This window comes from Bos indicus x Bos taurus, chromosome 24, assembly GCF_003369695.1.
Source record: "Bos indicus x Bos taurus breed Angus x Brahman F1 hybrid chromosome 24, Bos_hybrid_MaternalHap_v2.0, whole genome shotgun sequence".
In the NCBI taxonomy this organism is placed as follows: Eukaryota; Metazoa; Chordata; class Mammalia; order Artiodactyla; family Bovidae; genus Bos; species Bos indicus x Bos taurus.
In genome coordinates this window covers 46,580,352-46,598,979 of record NC_040099.1, presented here as the reverse complement: position 1 = coordinate 46,598,979, position 18,628 = coordinate 46,580,352, and the positions used below count along the sequence as shown (strand labels likewise).

The 18,628-nt window shown below is 50.7% G+C and overlaps 1 protein-coding gene across 2 annotated transcripts in view; it reads left to right on the top strand.

The window, feature by feature from the left end:
* The window catches only part of ST8SIA5 (ST8 alpha-N-acetyl-neuraminide alpha-2,8-sialyltransferase 5), a 67,526-nt gene extending 49,335 nt beyond the window's left edge, over positions 1–18,191 (top strand). For both annotated transcript variants that reach the window (XM_027525863.1, XM_027525862.1), the window contains 5 exons: positions 6,863–6,949; positions 10,307–10,451; positions 14,381–14,493; positions 15,238–15,330; positions 16,503–18,191. In XM_027525863.1, the coding sequence (XP_027381664.1) occupies positions 6,863–6,949; positions 10,307–10,451; positions 14,381–14,493; positions 15,238–15,330; positions 16,503–16,971 (907 nt within the window). In that variant the 3' untranslated portion in view covers positions 16,972–18,191. The remainder of the gene's footprint in view (positions 1–6,862; positions 6,950–10,306; positions 10,452–14,380; positions 14,494–15,237; positions 15,331–16,502) is intronic.
* The last annotated feature ends 437 nt before the right edge of the window (positions 18,192–18,628 follow it).

Genomic DNA, 18,628 nt, shown 5'->3' with positions numbered 1-18,628 from the left:
GCGGCCTCTCTCCTTGGCTGAAACGTGGCCGTCTTCTCTCTTTTGCAGGGTCTTCCCTCTGTACCCATGTCCTAATTTCCTCTTATTGTAAGGACATCACTCGTAATGGCGTAGGGCCCACCCTGGTGATGTCATTTTAGCTTAACCACCTCTTTAAAGACCTTATCTCCAAATGGAGTCACATTCTGAGATCTTGGGGTTTGGGGCTTCAGCATAGGAATTTCGAAGAAGCTATAACACAGTCCATAATAGTCCTATCAGAGGGATCATGTTAGAAGTTCCCCGGGCCCTTAAGGGGATTCCCTCATATCTTAGTCTGTAAAGAATCTGCCTGCAATGCAAGAGACCTGGGTTCAATCCCTGGGTCAGGAAGATGCCCTGGAGAAGGAAATGGCAACCCAGTCCCCTATTCTCGCCTGGAGAATCACATGGACAGAGGAGCCTGGCAGGACTCATGGGGTCGTGAGAGTCGGCCACGAGTTAGCGGCTAAACCACCATCACCACCGGGCTCTTTGTTTCAAGCCTAAATCTCAAACATTGTGGGGTGTGATGGAACCTCATCCTGCCCCCCACCATCTGTGCCCACCCTCTGTCCCTTGTCAGGAACTCGTGTTAATGGTCATGGAGCCTCTGTGTGTCTGGCTCTATGTGTCTCTGCCTTTGGGGTACCCTCTCTGGTCTCCTGAGCTGAGTGGCCGTCCCAGCTGGTGACCTCTGGGCCTTGTCCCTCCTGTCTCTTTCATGTCAGTTGCCCTCCATGTGGTCTCCTGGCCCTGGAGTCTGGGCCCTTGTGGTGGGGGAAACAGGCTGTTTTTCAGAGAGCAACAAGCCCAGTGACTCCTTTCCTGAGTCCTCAAGCTGAGGTCAGTGGGCTCCCCCAGAGCTGAAATCAGAAAAGCCAGACACTGGCCTCTGATCTTAGTGGTTCTGATGCCACCTGGGCACCTGTGGGCTTCACTGTGGTCCAGCCCAGAGGCAAGAGCAGTGCTCACAGTGGAGACCCTGAGTCATCAGGAAAAGGTTAAATCTCCATCTGCGAATGGAAGGGGCTGGACAGATGTGCCTAGAGGCCCTTCCGGTACATGCATGTCAGCTGGCATTCCATCTGAAGAGACAGGGCAGTGTGTGATTCATCTGGGAATGATTCTGATACAAAATTGCTCCAATCAGTGGTAAAAATCAGTCAACTGAAAAACTCCCACATGGTAAGGGCCTCATTCCCTGACAATGTCAGATACAATGAGGAATGACTCTATGATGATTTGTTGCAAAATCACATTGTCCCTGATACTTGTAAAAATTATTTATGCTTTATTTTAGCCATTCTAGGGCCTCCTTAGTTTTAAACCAATGCTGCCTGCGCTCACACACAGATAGCACCATGCATGCCTGGGACCTCACCCTGGGTGTCTCCTGCCACCCTTTCCCCATCTTTCTGGCCTGGGGAACCCCGACAGAGCCTCACAGAGACCAGGAGAGAGGCTGGGAGCAGCTCTCTGGGCTGGGACGTTCCTTTGCACCCATGCTTCTCTGAGTCTTGTTGCCTGACCCTGCCCGGTTCTGGATGTGTCTGTTAGATGAATGAGTAGGTGGATGAGACCGAGGTGGGAGCAGACGAGGCCATAGAGGAAAAGGGGAAGAAAGAAGGAGGAGGACGAGGGGATGATCATCATCTTCTGCACACGGCTGGAAAAATCAAGTAGCTACCAAAGTTTATAGTAATAAAAAGTGACGGTTTCTGCCCACACCCTCTCCCCCAGCCCTGCTCCTTATGACTCTTGGCTGTTTCTTCTGGGAGTCACCTCATACCTCTCGGTCCTGTGCATGCCCCTGTCGCCACGTTTAGTGTCCACTGATGTCCTGCTCTGCTGGGTGAGGATTCCACTCCCTGACCCAGCCCAAACACTCCCTCCACCCCACTTTTCCCAGCTGAGGGGTCCTGCTATTTTAAGTTCTTCTATCTATAGATTGCCTAGATAACCTATTTCTTGTTCTACCAAATACTGGCAGTATCTGTTGGTTCTATACTTTGTTAAGAGGAGGGTATCTGGCTTTAGTCGTCCATGAGTTTACCTTGAGAATGTCAAGGCTGATGACATTTATGTTGTATCTGTAACTACAGCAAGCCTTTCTTGGGTTTTCTCTATGGGCTGACTCTAAAATTTGAAGATCAGAAAACAGTGATTCCTATTGCCTTTCTTGTACATTTCCACCCCCTCCCCCCTTTTTTTTCTGGAACTTCTAGTCATCTTTTTCCTTTTGAACACTTTGTCTCTATCATGCCCTATTTTTTTTCCCCTGCCTCTTCATCAACCAGGCATTCCCCCAAGGGTTTCCCTTCATCCTCTTTATCCATCCTGGACAGGCTACTCTCTGGGTAGGTCACACAGTTGTCACTTCCCTTCTCTGCCCCGTAGATTGGATTCACCCACAGCTGCTTCTTTCTTGGTTTACACCTTCATTTGCTGCTGCCCATGTTCAGGTAAATTCCCCCAAAGTGGTGGGTAATGGTTGAGTCCTTCTGTGTACAAATGATGTAATTCTCTTATTTGTTGATTTGGTGGCGTTGGCATTTTAGGTGAAGATTATTCATCCCCGGAATGCTGAAGACCTTCTCCATCATCTTTATTATATGTTACAAGTGTACAATATAGTGTATTGTATTTAAATTTTAAAAATTATACACCATTTCTAGTTATTATACAGGATTGTCTTTATTCCCTTTCTTTGTAGAAATGTCTTTTCAAGTCCTTTGCCCAATTGAAAATTGGGTCTTTGGTTTTTTGCTATTGCTTTGTAGGAGTTCCTATGTATTTTGGATATTAACCCCTTATCAGATATGTGGTTTGCAAATATTTCCTCCCGTTCAGTAGGTTGTCTTTTTACTCTGTTGAGCACACGGTACTCCTTTTTCCTTTGGATGTGACCTGTTTCCTTCTGTCTGAGTCTTTACAGGTCATGATGGTTCTGGAATATCAGAACCTGGGCCTCAGGATACACACTCGCGGAGACCTGTTACTCCAGAGCTCACTCCAAACTCTTGAACTTTCTCTTGGGTTTCTTTATATTTCCTCCTCCAGTTTTGTTCCTGTCTTCTTTCTGGTACCTCTAAGAGTTGTATGCCTCTGGATTGCTCCTTGAATAGCTTCTCATCTTATCTTTCCTCTCTTTGCCTTTTGCTTCTATGTTCTGAGAAAATTCCTTGACTTCACCTTCCAACTTTTCTAATGACCTTTTTTCCCCCACAAGAACTCTTTTTTTTAGATTGTTCTCAGGACAATCTAGTCTTTTTTTATTCCTCTTCTGGAAAATAGTCATATCTTGGGAGAAAGGGGTTAAGTGCCTGGGATTAACCTTTCATCTTTAAGGTAAAGGTGATCTCTGCATTTGTAAAGCAATTTACAAAATATTTTATACATATTATCTCATTTGATCTTTCTGACAAAGATCTCATTTGATCTTTGAGATCTTCAGGGCAGAGGTTATTATATCTGTATTACAGATAAAGCAGCTGAGTCTCAGAGAGTAAATGACTTGTCTGAGGTCATATTGACAATTGGGAATGAAACCAGGACTCCAGGCTATGTGTCCAGGCCCAGATCTTGGTCTAGTGTGTGACAAGGCCTTTGGCGGTACAGAGAATGGGGTCTGGACACTGGTAAGACTTGAACGCGGGACCCCAGCCTGCAGTGTTGCCAGGGTTGTGTTTTTCAGGAGGTGGTTGAGGCATTGGCCAAGCAGGGTGCTGTGCTGGGGACCTGTGGGTAACAGGGAGCAAGGGAGGGCGGCAGTGTGAGTGAGGGTGCCACTGTGTAATGGCCCCTCTCCTTCTATGTCACACGAGCTCAAGAGGCAAGAGCTGCTATGGGAGGTTTGGGAAAGCTGGAAGGAAGACGTCCGGATGAGATGAAGAGATCCTTCTGGCTAAAGCTGCAGGGCAGGTTCCTGCCTCAGGGCCTTTGCACTCACTTTTCTCTCTGTTTAGAATACTCCTTTCCTAGATATTTGTGTGGCTCACTCCTGCATAATTTCAGTTCTTTGTGCACAGTTCCCCTCTTCAGGGAAGCCTTCCTGGATCAACTCATCTGAAGCACTCACTTTTCTATCCCTGCTTCATTTTTCTTTTTGAAAATTTTTTTCTTTTTTTGATTGAAGTATAGTTGGTATACAATATTATATGTTACAAGTATACAATATAGTGTATTGTATTAAATTTTAAAAATTATACACCATTTCTAGTTATTATACAGGATTGTCTTTATTCCGTGTATTGAACAATATATTATCCTTGTAGCCTCTTACTTCATTTGTCTTTGTAGCACTCAGCACTCCCTGATATGGCATTGTATATCTGGGTTTGTTTGTTTGTTTGGTTGTGATAAGAATACTTAACACGAGACCTACCCTCTAATTTTAAGTGTGCAGCCCAGCATTGTCAACTATAGGCACTAAGTTTTACAGCAAATCTCTAGAACTTATTCATCTTACATAACTGAAACTTTATAACAAAGCTTCATTACTCCTTCCTGGAGCCCCGGCATCTATCATTCTGCTCTGTTTCTGTAAGAGTGACTGTTTTAGTTGCCTCATGCAAGTAGAATCATGCAGTATTTGTCCTTCAGCAACTAGCTTTTTCACTGAGGATAGTGTCCTCCAGATTCATCCAAGTTGTCACATATGGCAAGATTTTCTTCTTTTTTAAGGCTTCCTAATATTTCATTGGGAGAAGGCAATGGCACCCCACTCCAGTACTCTTGCCTGGCAAATCCCATGGACGGAGGAGCCTGGTAGGCTGCAGTCCATGGGGTCGCTAGGAGTCAGACACGACTGAGCGACTTCACTTTCATGCATTGGAGAAGGAAATGGCAACCCACTCCAGCGTTCTTGCCTGAAGAATCCCAAGGACGGGGGAGCCTGGTGGGCTGCCGTCTATGGGGTCGCTCAGAGTCAGACACAAGTGAAGTGACTTAGCAATATTTCATTGTATGTATAGAATGCCTTTTCTTTATCCATTCATGTATCAGTGAGCATTTGGATTGTTTCCATATCCTGGTTATTCTGAATGATGCTGCGATGCACATAGCGGGGTAAGCATTTCTTTAAAATTCTGATTTCAGTTCTTTTGGATATATACCCAGAAGTGGGATTGCTGACTATATTGTATTTCTATTATTAATTTTTTAAGGAATCTCCATACTCTTTCCCCTAATAGCCATACCATTTTACATTCCCACCAACAGTATAGGAGGGTTCCCTTTTCCCTATATCCTTGCCAATACTTATCATCTTTTTTTTTTTAATAATAGCCATTCTAATAAGCATGATGTGATATTGTACTGTGGTTTTGCTATGCGTTTCCATGATGATTATTGGTATTGACCATTAGTATGTCTTCTTTGTAGAAACGTCTTTTCAAGTCCTTTGCCCAATTGAAAATCGGGTCTTTGTTTTTTTGCTATTGCTTTGTAGGAGTTCCTATGTATTTTGGATATTAACCCCTTATCAGATACGTGGTTTGCAAATATTTCCTCCCGTTCAGTAGGTTGTCTTTTTGCTCTGTTGATTATTCCCTTTGCTGTGCAGAGCTTTCTAGTTTGATGGAGTCCCGCTTGTCTATTTCTGCTTTTATTGTTTGTGCTTTTTGTGTAGTATCCCACATATCTGCTTCCCATGTGTAAGGTCTATGTAGGCAGGGGGTTGCTTTGTTCACCACAGTATCTCTAGATCCTGCCACATTGAGGAATTTAATAACATTTATAGATTTTATTTGAGCTCAGACTTATTGATTCATTCATTAACTTATTGATGTACTCAACAAATATTTACTGCTCATCTGCTATGAGCCTTAGCACTGGAGACACAGTCAGGCCTGATACCCTGGCCCGGTATTTACTATTTAGTGGGAATGGTCAGGCAGAAGTAATGACAAGTTATAGGTTTTACACAAAGGGGAGTGCAGGGGGCTGTGAGTGAGCATCATCACGACAGCTCAGTTTAACAGAAGGTTGTCCAGACAAAGGTTTTCTCCTCTCTTCCTCTCAGTCACTGGAAATTGTGATCTGTCCTTGGGAAAAGAGAAAGAGAGGGGCATTGTGCCCTTGCAGTCAGCCCTACTGTGTGCTGAGCGCAGTGTGGGGTGATCTACAGACCTTAAGAAAGTGGTCTCACACCCTCTATAGACAGATGTTCCTTGGAGAATCGTGCAGGCCTGTGTAGCAGGCATTTGAAGAAGGATGTTTTGAAATGTACCCAGATTCATTTTGATTACATGTAGTAAGACACATGGACACACAGGACTATCGTGAAGGAGCATGTTCTTGTGCTCACAGATCCCTAGAGACAGGAGGCATGGCATGCCACTCAGGGATGCATGGGGAAGCACAGGACTGGTCAGGAGGCAGGAGGGGCAAGGGGAAAGCATGGGTGAGACCCTTTATTGTGGTTTTCTTGGGAAGGAATGGACAAGGTGGGATGAAAAGGTTTAGGATTGGCTAGTTTGCATGATTTCAATGAGCTCAGTGCGTAGGGACTGCCCCTGGTTGTTTGATCCCTAGCTCTGGGCTGATGAGGGCAGGGGGCTAGCGGCTCCATTCATAAAGGAGGTGGTTGAGGGTGTGGACTCTGGATTGGTTGGTGTGTGCATGGAAGGCAGGCTTGCTGGAGGGTGGTTTGCTATCTCCAGGAGTTCACCAGGCTCCAGATGCCAGAGAATCAAGGGTTTTGCAAATTAGAAAATACAGTGAATACGAAGGACTAGCCCAGGACTTGGCATAAGGGGGGTCAGGAAGGGAGCGTGTTTGGGGATGGTGACACTGTGTCCAGCCTGGCCCTTTCATGCACTCTCTGTCCTCTACTCCCAAGGGTGAAGCAGTCGGAGCTGTTCGACAGGTGGAAGAGCCTCCAGATGTGCAAATGGGCGATGAACATCTCTGAAGCCAACCAGTTCAAGTATCTATGACTCGTCTGTCCTCCCCAGCCCTTCCACGCGTGTGGTTCTCCTGGCCACCTCTTCAGATCTCCCTTGTCCTGCTAGGCCAGCCCCCAGGGGCATTTTCCCCGGCACTAGACCTGATTGGGCTTTGGAACCTGGGAGTGGGGAGGTTCTGACTCAGAACACAGGCTGAGGCTGGCATCTTGCGGAGCACTGCCCCCCGTGTTCCTGCCCTTAGTCCTGGCAGCACCGGCACGTGGTTGGTGCTGTCGTCTCCAGTACAGACCCTGACCACGAGGTGAGATGCACGAGGTCTCCAGCTGGCCTGTGCATTAAGGCTCCTTACGCATCTTCCACGGCTTCACTCCACTCCCCATCCTGCCCATGGGGCAGCTGCTCAAACTCAGCAGCACTCTCCCTCTCAGAGCACTTGGGCTCATACAGCCTAGACCAGCCATTGGAGCACGGCTATACCTTATTCTTGAGCTGCTCTCTAACTGAAATTGACAGATTGTAAGCTCCCAGGAGAAAAGAACTGTATCTTAGTGTTCTCCTGTCTTTGAGAGCTAAGAAGCTAATAGATGTCCAGTCTCTGTGATTAGTGGCGAGCTGTAGGGTCTGCTCCACTCTAAAATTCTGGGGGTTTCTGGTATGCTTTTAGTGCAAGAAGACTTTATTGAATGGAATTGATAGGATCCTGGGAATGTGTGTATAAACTGGATTTCAGCAACTCGGGTCGTAGTTTGAATGTGCTGAGGAGCCATCTGCATGAAGGAATCCTACATGGGAAGCTGTGAAAAGCAAACAACACTGAGTGTTTTGTATTTTCTGTATGTCATTTCTTTCAGTTTGTTGCAGTTCTGGGCCAAGTCTAAAGGCAGCATTAAGTGGCATGTTTTAGAAATGTGCTGCAGGTACCAGCAGCCCCTAACCAGAGGCCTCCCTGAGACTGCAGAAGCCCAGCTGAGGCTCAACAGTTGTTGCAGAGACCCACAAATCATAGATGTGGAGTGCAGGGAGCAGGTCCAAGATCTGTGATGTCAATGCAACCCCAGTTGCACCTTTAGGATGAAGCCTTATTGCAGGTGGTGTGTGATGGGGAGGCCCAGGCACACCGAGGGCACACTGGTGAGCAATGGACAGGGTCAGTGAGGTCCTGAGATGCCAGAGGATGTTGTCCAGGCTGAGAGCGGCACGGAAACATCATCAGTGGGAGTCACACATCTAAGGAAATAACGAAGCCACGGGAGATGACGTGGCAGGAGGAAAACTGGGATACTGTGGGAGCCTTTGGCAGGGACTAGCCAGCACCATGTGGGGGGAGGCTCTGAGAGCTGAGCCCCTTCTGGCGATGGGGGTGTGGTTCCAGGTGTGGGAGAGAGAAGTGACATCAGGTCTTGCCATGCTCTAAATGGGAAAAGCTTCGAGGCCAGGTGGTCTTCCCCCTTTGCTCTCATTACAACCTCACTGATGGTGAGATTCTAAACTGAGGTGTAAGAACCTGGTGCAGTGGGGCGGGGTGGGGGAATGTGCTGCTGGAACACAGGTGTGAGCATTCCAGTTCTAGGAAAGGAATCCTGTAACAGAGGCCCTCCCCTCCCCTACTGCTTGCAAATGGACACACTTGCATCCTGGTTTATATATCAGTCACTCGTGAGCTTGGTTAATATGAGTCAGTCTCCCTCATTGGGATTCTTACCAGTGAGCTGACAAGATGGACCAGCCAGATGCTGCTTTGAAATGCTGACTGCTGGCTCCTGCCTCACCAGGCCTCTGGCCTTCTCTCTGGAAAGCCTCAGTCACAACCCTCCCCAGGAAAGATTACTCCCTATGGCCAGCAGCCAATTGAGCTCCCCTGTGAAGTCTCTGCAAGAGAGACAGTCACAAAAAATATTGTGTATACCCTTCTTGGGCTTTGGAAGCTTGGAGTCACAGGATTACACGGGGTCAGAAGAGTCAGCCCTGCATCCTACAGATGAGGAAACCGAGGCCCAGTGAGGGGAGCAGACCTACCCCGAGCCCCACAGCTGGTGAAGGCAGAGCAGAAACTAGAAGCCAGGCCTCTCGATGCCAGGTTGGCACTCAGGTTTCCATCCCAGACCTTCAGCATGGACTTTACAGAAAGCTTGTCCTCACCTTTGGTTAGTAGTCAACATCCGGGCTCCATGGAGACGGTGTTCCATTCCGCCCAGGGCCACCAGGAGGCTGGGTATAACTGTGCCCAGAGCCAGTGTTGTGGGGAGGAAGTGTATCATGGCCCACTGCTGCTGTTTTTGGAGAAAGTGGATCTGCGTGCTCTCATAGCCCCCAAAGTGAGACAGGGACAGTTGGCATCCTTTGTCAAATCCAGCCCCTCTGTAGCCAGGGTGGGACTCGGGTCCCGAGAATAGAGGAGCAGGCCGTGTCTAGGATCTGACCCCATCACCAAGCCTTGCAGGCACATTTGGGAGAATGCAGTGCCAGGCGGAACACCAGCTGCAGAGAAGAGAAAACCAGGCTTCTCCAGCCTGGCTGGCTCCCAAGCCTGCCTCATTAGCCCCACGCTCCCTCGGAGGCTATTTTTTAAGCCTGCTTGCGTTGTCTGAGCTTTAACCCCTTCTGTAGCTCATGTTTGAGTGTCTTTGTCAGTGAAAACCAGAGGGATTTTTTTTTTTTTAAATCATGAACTCCCCAAACCTTTTGAAAGCCAGGTTCCACTTTCTGCAAGAAGTCACCCAGTATCAACCCACCATCCAATTTCTGACCCCTCCCTATCCCTGAGACAGTTTCTAAGTCACTGAAACGGCTCATTTCTGTTGACCGTGTGTGTGTTGCTTTTTGACCATCAGGTAGGGTTAGCCTCGCCTAGAGTTAATTATGGGGGACAAGAACCAAGGAAGAGCTCCCATCCCTGGGTTTTCCCTTAGAGCTGGGTAAGGAAGTGTTTCTGGGAAGTAGTAGAAGCCTTGGTGGCTCTTGTGAAAGCTGACGTGGGAATGCTTCACCCAGGGTTGGCAGGACCTGCTTGTTGACACCCATATGTCTGACATTATGCAGAATCCTGACAGGCAGGGTCCTGGCCACCCAGGGACTTTCATTCAAGTGAAGAGGGAGTTGACAGAGGATAAAGCAAGTGGTACCCAGTCTGTGCTCTGGGACTTTGGAGGCCAATGGGTACAGGGCAGCCAGGAGCTTATGGAGGGAGACCTGGCTGGACCCTGAAAGGCTGGGGCATTGGGAGGGGTTCTGAAGAAAGGGACACATGAACAGGGGTGAGAAGGGGTGGGTAGGAAAGGATGGTGCTCCCCGGCCTCCCCAGAGGGCCTCAGTTCTGAGACCCCTCTGTTCTCTGGCCCGTGTCACTGTTCTCTTCCTGTCCGTCTCCTGCCCGGCAGGTCCACTCTGTCCAGGTGCTGCAATGCCCCCTCCTTCCTCTTCACCACCCAGAAGAACACGCCCCTGGGGACGAAGCTCAAGTATGAGGTGGATACTAGCGGCATCTACCACATCAACCAGGAGATCTTCCGCATGTTTCCCAAGGTGCTGCTTCGGGCAGGGTAGTCTGGGTGGGCATGGAGCTGACTCCGTGGGGCCTTCTGTGGCTGTGCCCGTGTGGCATGGCAATCACTCTGCTGTTCTCCTGTACTCAGTGGTCCTGGGCTTGGCTGGCCATTCTCTTAGGCTCAGTAGACTGTCCTCTGGGGTTCCTGGATGTCCTGAGTACACTGAATGCCAAATAATACTGGCTGTTATTTGAATGACTTTTGGCAAGAAAGTGGTTGTAAAGTGTTGATTATTGCCTTGCTTGCAAAGAACATCCTGAAGCTATCTGGGTGGAAGAGTAAGCATCTGCTCCCCACCCGAGGGAGGCACAAGAGCAAAAACATACATGCAAAGATTGTGTGCACAAGAAATCACAACCATACAAAGCAAGGCACTGCAAGGTTGACCTCGTAGTGGCTGACCTTGGGCAGTCCTTTTGTCTTGCCAGGCTTCACTCTCCCTGTCTGTAACAGTGGAGTTTGGACTTGATATAGTTTTGGCTTCTTAGAACAGAAAACCTAAAATATCAGACACTTAAACAGGAGAGACATTTATTATTATTTTTTCCTTTACACACAAGAAGCCTGGAGGGAGGCTGTTCATTCAGGCCTGGTGCATTTCCCCCACCCTGGCCAGGGGGACCACAGAATGAGGGACCCATATGAGCCAGTGGCTCAGACCACAGAACACAGGCACAGGCATTCACTTCTGGCCTGATCGTTGCACCAGACTCTTGGAGAAGGTACTCTGTGCTGTATGTTCAGCTCTTTTGATGGTTACCTCCTGAAGGGGATGGTTCCATGCATGTTTGCAGGCACTTCCTGGAGCACTCTGGCCCAGGGCAGGGCGTAGTGGGTCCAGTTTGTAGACCTGCTGGCGTGGCTGGGGGTTAAGGGGTGTGTTCAGGTCTTGCTGGATGAAATGTGAAGGACTGGGCTGCCTTGCTTCTGGGACAGCTAATGAAAGAAAGCCCGGGGTTCCCTGCATTCTTGCTGTGCACACCAGAGTGCACTGGTATGACTGGGCCTGGGGGTGGATAGGGCAGTGCTGCAGGAGGAGCCGGGGCTGGAGAGGTGTCAAACACCCCCTCCCACTGCAGTGCTGGAGGATGATGGGACTCGAGCCGTCTTTACGAGGCGGGTCTTGCAAGGCCGGGAACGTGAGGCTGGTGACAGCAGGTGAACATGCAGGTAACACCAGTGGCTGACACACAGCTCGGTTACGACATATGGATGCAAGGAGGGCCATGGGGAAGGGCTGGAAGGCGAGCAGCGGTGGCCAAATGTGCGGGCCATATGGTCTCTGTCACAGCCACTCACCTTTATCATTCTAGCATGAAGCAGCCACAGACAGGAGTAAGCACAGGACTGTGGCTGGGTCCCAATGACACCTGATTCCTGTCAGACACTGAAATTTGAATTTTATACGTTTTAGACATCACAAAATATTCCTTTGATTTTTTTCCCCATCCTTAAAAAATATAAAATCCATTCCTAGCCCACTGGCTGTGCAGACATAGGTGGTGAGTCAGGTGTGGCCTGCAGGCTGTAATTTACCACCCCCTGGACTAGAGCATGTGATGTAGACGTATTATCTGAACTTCCCCTAAGGTGAGTATTTCTTTGAGTTCAAAAAATATGCAGCTTCTCAGGCTCCTACCGTGACCCTGAAGATTCTGATTCCGTGGTTCTGGGATGGAGCCAAGGATGTATACTTCCAGAAAGTATGCAGGTGGTTTCTGATTTTCAGAAGTGTGGGGAACACTGACATAAAACACAGAACGCTTTTGGTCATTTCTCCAAAGATGGCTTTGTTTTATTCTCTCTCTGGGCAAAGTCAAACACTGCAGTTTCCCGCACTGGCCGTGAGATGTCCTTGTTTCCTCTGTCCTAGTCCTGGGAGCCTGTCCCTCCAGGGAAAATGTGCCAAGAAGGACAGTCTTCCGCAGACGGGTACAGTGTCTCCTTTAGAGTTAGCTTAATTGCTGGTGATCCCATTGTATTTTCAATCCCACTGAAAATTGTGGGATCTTCCATGATGCCTGTATGGCAGCTGGTCTCAGTGGAGGCCCCAGGTGCTGACCGGGGCTGCTCTCACGTGGGGCTGGCCAGCTGGGGTGAGCTAGGAGGAAAGCCACCCAGCAGTCTCCAGTGTCAGGGCCATCCCATAATAAGCACCTGATGCCCTCACCCTTGGGCCAGGTACTGGGTGAGCTTTTCATCCACACCAGTGGGGCAGGGAGGTGGGGACATTGCCTATGTCTGGAGATGCTTTTGGCTTCCCTAGAGATCCTGGTTTGATTCCTGGGTTGGGAAGATCCACTGGAGAAGGGGTAGGCTACCCACTTCCAGTATTCTTGGGCTTCCCTGGTTGCTCAGCTGGTAAAGAATCCGCCTGCCATGGGGGAGACCTGGGTTCAGTCAGATTCATTTGGTCATCCTGACTGGGTGTAGGAGGCCAGAGATACTACTAGGCTTCCTGCGGTGCGCAGTCAGCCCCCACAGCAAGGAATGAAAGTGAACGTGAAAGTCACTCACTCTGGTCCAAAATATCAGTACTGCCGAGCTGAGCAATTCTGCTTTATGTCATCTCACTGAATCGCAGGAAATATACATTACTATCTGGATTTTGTTAATTACAAAATTTAATTCGTAACAAATTTTACGAAAATTACAAAACCAAGTCACTGAGAGTTCAAAAAAACTTGCCCATGGCTCCCTCAACTCACTGTGGTGCAAAACCAGGTTTGAGTTGGGTCCCTTAACTGGGGTGCCCAACCCTAGTTTGCCCCAGCCATTCCCAGTTTGACTGAGTCTAAGTCCTGCATCCCAAACAAAGTGCCCCAGTCCTGGGCCACCTGGGATGGTTGGTCACCCCTTGACTCCAGGTCTACACTCCTTCCCTGAGCCTGCCTGGTCCCACCTGCCTCGGGTTGCCTCGAGGCCTAGACTGGGGACATGGCAGAACTAGGTCTTTTAATCAGGCTAGTATTTGCTTTTTCCTGCCTATTTGCCTGTGGTCCCCTGGAAGGCAGGCCCAGGGAGCCTCTGTGGGCATCTAGTGCCCAAACACAGGCAGCCCTGCCAGCTGAGGTGTGATCAGGTCAGAGTGCTGTGGGATGCTCCTTCTCAGTGCCCCCCGCGGGTGCATCATCACCAGGGTAGGTCCTGGGTTCCCCTGTGCTCAACACGCTTTCTCTGCAGAGATCCCAGGGTCGCTGGCTCTCACCGCTCCCCTGAAGTGGCTTTGCTTGCTCAACTCCAGTCTCTTGTCCCTGCTGCTGCCAAGTCCTGGCATCCGTGCTGGTCTATATGACCTCTTTGTCCTAGTTCTGTGCCTCCCCATGGAGCTGAAGGACTTCAGGGCCAGATTTAGGGCCCTGGCCCCTGGTGGCCTGCCCCTCCCCTCCACTGCTGTCACCCCCAGAGAGTCTGTGTTAGTCACTGGCAAGAGTACTGGAGTGGGCTGCCATGCCCTTTTCCAGGGGATCTTCCCGATCCAGGGATCAAACCTGGGTCTTCTGCACTGCAGGCAGATTCTTTACCATCTGAGCCACCAGGGAAGCATAGAATATATGGACTAGAAGTCAAGGAAGCTGAGTTTCCAGACACTGGGGAAAGCAAAGGCAAACAGGGCAGACACAACTGAATGCTCTTCTTATTCGAAACTGGGGACTTCCAGGGCTTATTGAAGAAGGTTGTGGAGACCTAGCTTCTGGTTCCAGCTCATTCGTAATTGCGTGTGGAACTGAGGCGGCTTTTAATCTCTTTTCATCTGCAAAGTGGAACAGCCACTTCTCTCCCATGTTCCCTACAAAGCTGTCTCGTGGGACCGTGGGTGTGGAGGTGGATGTGGGTACAGAGGGGAGGGCACAGGTGAAGGCAGGGATGGCGCCACCTCTGACAGCTCTGCCCCTGTCTCCCCAGGACATGCCCTACTATCGGTCCCAGTTTAAGAAGTGTGCGGTGGTGGGCAACGGGGGCATCCTAAAGAACAGCCGCTGCGGGAGGGAGATCAACAGTGCTGACTTTGTCTTCCGGTAGGAATCACCTTGGGTCTGCACCTGCCTCTTCTACCCCCACACCCCTCCTCCTCCATGCCCACCCTTTCTGGTGCCCCACCCTGTAATGCTGCCCTTTTAATCCCCACTTCCCACCCCTGAGAATCCTCATGCTCTGGGTTGTCCCTTTCCCCTTCAGCTCCGTCCTGTGCAAGGGGTCGAACCTGTCAGGTCCTCAGTCTCCACATCTGTAAAATGGGAGCAAATGACATACCAGATATGAAGACACTGAGGACTCACAGGGGCATGCAGAGCTGTTAGTGAGGTCGTCTGGGCAGCTACCTCCCTGGTTGGGTTCCCCTCTTCTGGAAGGGTGGCCTTGTGGCTGACACCAGTATGAGCTTCACTGTGGCCTTACCTAAGTTAGACACCTGTCCATGTATTTCTTCTTCCTCATGTAAAACCCCCTCTTATCTCTTTGGGGATTCTAGCTTACCTCTTTAAGTAAAGAAGATAGGTTGAAAATAAGAGTTAAAGCGAACAAACTTGGGTTGAGGCTGCAATCATCTCATGGGTTGGGGATCTACAACAATTAGGCCACTCAGGGTTGGTGAGGGAAGGGGTTGAACTTGCCCTTCTATGCCCAGGCTACGAAGAGTCCACCCAGCTGGTTTCCTCTCTGTTCCTCTGCCCAAATGATCACCATCCCTTTCTTCCCCACGCCCCAGCTCCCCAGCTCCCTCTAGAATGACATGCAGTCGGACCACTTTATCTCTTCTGCAGGTGCAACCTACCCCCCATCTCAGAGAAGTACACCATGGATGTAGGGGTGAAGACAGACGTGGTCACCGTGAACCCCAGCATCATCACAGAGAGGTCAGTAGCCCTCTTTCTAGACCAGTCCTGTCTGATACAGTAGCTATTCATCACACATGGCCACCGGGCACCATCCAGATTGAGATGTACCATCTCTAAGTGCAAAACACACCCTCGCTCTAAAATATTTACTATGAAAAAGAGGGTGAATCACACCTCATTACACTTTTATATTGATAACATTAAAATGATAGTATGGGGGTATATCAGGTTAAATAAAATCTATTGTAAAAATTAATTTCACCTAATCCTTTCTACTTATCTAAATGTGCTTCCTAGAACATTTAAAATTACATTTGTGGCTTGCCTGATGTTTCTCTCAGACAGCGCTGATCTAGACGATCTTCCCCTAGAGATGAACCAGAGGGCCTTCCAGTGGGTGAAGAGGGCAGGCGTCTCCCTACAGGGAGTGTCCATGTGACACTGGGGAGAAACCTACGGCAAAGACCTCAAGGCACCACCTCCCCCGGCGGTTCCGTGCTGGGGTCTGTCTGGGAAGCCTGGGGGAGGGGTTAAGGTGTTAAAACTCCAAAGTGGGGCACAGTCACACCTCCAGGTCAGGAGACGGGGAAGAGGAGGGGGAGGTGTTAAATGGGGACAGATGCCCACAACCTTTACAGAGTCAGCATTCAGAGAGGAGGCCACTCAGGGTTGGTGACGGAACCAGCTGGGAGGAGGGCTGTTTACTGTAGAGAGAAGGTTAGGGAGGGGCTGTGGTGAAGGAAGGGCTCCGGGGGCCAGCGGCTGGCTTGGTGTCCATCCCCAGGGACCTTGGTGAAGGCAGGCCAGGGGGGTGTCCCGAGGGGGGCTCTAGGGAAGGCCTCCCTCCTCCACTTCCCCTTTGAGCCCACCCGGGAACTCTCATCCGTGTGGGTTAAGGATTACCCTCCCCCCAGCAACCGCACCCCACCCCCACCCCAACCTGCCGCAGTCACACACCAGGTACTTGTCCCTTTGGGTCCAGACTGCCCTCTCCTGCACCCTCTTAGAAAACTACAACTGTGCCGGAGAAAAGCGGACATTCATCTGCTGAGTGCCTGAGATCAAAGGAGGCGAGGAGGTGGGGGGCGGCCTTGAGAGACCCCCCCAGTCCTTTGCGAAGAGCCCAGGGAGCAGGGGTGGGCCAGCGAGGGCCCGGGGCCCCGTCTCACCCTGTGCGCGCACCCCGCCAGGTTCCACAAGCTGGAGAAGTGGCGGCGGCCCTTCTACCGCGTGCTGCAGCTGTACGAGAACGCGTCGGTGCTGCTGCCCGCCTTCTACAACACGCGCAACACCGACGTGTCCATCCGCGTCAAGTACGTGCTGGACGACTTCGAGTCACCGCAGGCCGTGTACTACTTCCACCCGCAGTACCTGGTCAACGTGTCGCGCTACTGGCTCAGCCTCGGGGTGCGCGCCAAGCGCATCAGCACCGGCCTCATCCTGGCCACTGCGGCGCTCGAGCTGTGCGAGGAGGTGCACCTGTTCGGCTTCTGGGCCTTCCCCATGAACCCCTCGGGCCTGTACATCACCCACCACTACTACGACAACGTCAAGCCCCGCCCCGGCTTCCACGCCATGCCCTCGGAGATCTTCAACTTCCTGCACCTGCATAGCCGCGGCATCCTGCGTGTGCACACGGGCACCTGCAGTTGCTGCTGAGGGCGGCGTGGCCCTTCTGCCGGCCCCCCTGGCACACGGGTACCCCCGGCACACGGAGCACCCCCGGCACACGGAGCCACGCTCTTCCTCGCCGGCCCGCAGGGCGGGGCGAAGGCCTGGCACCGAGGCTGGCTCTCTCTTGGATGCTCAGCTTCAGACTTGGGTCCTGTGGGCTCTGGGAGGCAGGGATGCGGGCGGGGGAGAGACAGCTCCGTGCGCACCGCCCCACCTGCCCCCCACCCCGGCCACACCTCAAGATGGGGGCCCTGGGGGTCCCAAGGGAATCAAGCACATTTCCACTCAGCGTTAGCATCCAAAAGAGCACAAACCGTATGGCCTCTTTGCAGCTAAAGGAAGTCCCTACTGGGAACAGAAAAGAGGGAGACAGACAGAACGTGTGAGCACACTTTAGATGCAACTCAGACTTTTGGGTTCCTGACTCTTATTCCCAGGCCTCAGCCATGAAATGTGGTCTAGAAGCTCAGAGCTAAAAGGCCAACCGAGTGGCCAGACCTTCCTGTGAGGACAGTGGCTCAGAGAGGTCCAGGGATTATTAACCGAGTTTCCACCAACCGACTAAGTGGCGCTGTGAGATCTGATGCAAGGGCTGTGGGTTAGGATCTTCGCTCAGACACTGTCAAACAAGGAGAGCCACCCCCTTCAAACACATCCTCAGACACACACGTCTTGGTGCCTCCAGGTTCAATCCTGTGTTTGACTTTTTGATGAGAAGGAAATAAACCAGACCAGCCATTTGCACTAAGGTTTTCAAGCCAACGTTATCGACTCAATAAGTGCTTAGCGACTTGCTTCCTCTTCTGTCTCCCTATTTTCAGCTCTGTTTTAACCGGGAGTTATTTATAAGATCCATCCCTCTGTGTGTTCCTGAATACTGCAGTTCCTGCTGTATCGTGTTCCTGAATTGGAACCGTAAGGCTCTGGACTGGAAAGCGCTGACATGTGACTGGCGAGCTTAGCGACGGAAGTGAGTCTTGGCCTCGGACACCAGCATCACTGAGGTCCTACCGTGAAGGCGGGGTTTCCCGCAGCGCGCAGCCTGCTGGCCTTCACGTGCGTGGATCCACAGGGCCTGTGCTTTGGGAAGTCAGCTGTGCCTAGGCTGAAAGGGCTTCTCGTGTCATTTCACATTGCTTTCCTCCTCCCTGTGGTATTCCCACCATGAATGCGGCTGTGCCTAATACACACTGTTGGTGAATTGCCTTAGAATTTAGCTTTGTGGAACCATAGAAGGCCAGTGCTGGAGGATCTTCAGCCTGCCTCTCCTTTCCTCCCTTCCTGCTCTCTCCCCTCCTTCACCTAAACATTTCCAGAAGCCTGTTCTGCTTTGGTTTGGGGTGAGGCTTGGGAAGACATGATGACAAAGACAGGATCTCTGTCTTCCAGGAGTGGAGGGCAGACCAGAGACAAATTCCGACTCCGCATGCTGGGTGTAATGAGAAGGAGGAGGGGTGGTGAGAGCTCAGCACACAGGGAGCAGGACCTTTCATCTGATCACTTCATTTTACAGGCAGAGCAACAGGCCCAGCTGGTGAGAGACCACAGCACACAGGCTCTGTCCCGGGTCCCCAGGCTCCCCATCGAGGCCAGAACCCCTTCTCCTTGCTTGGGTTTCGTGTTGGTGGAGCCATTACGGAAC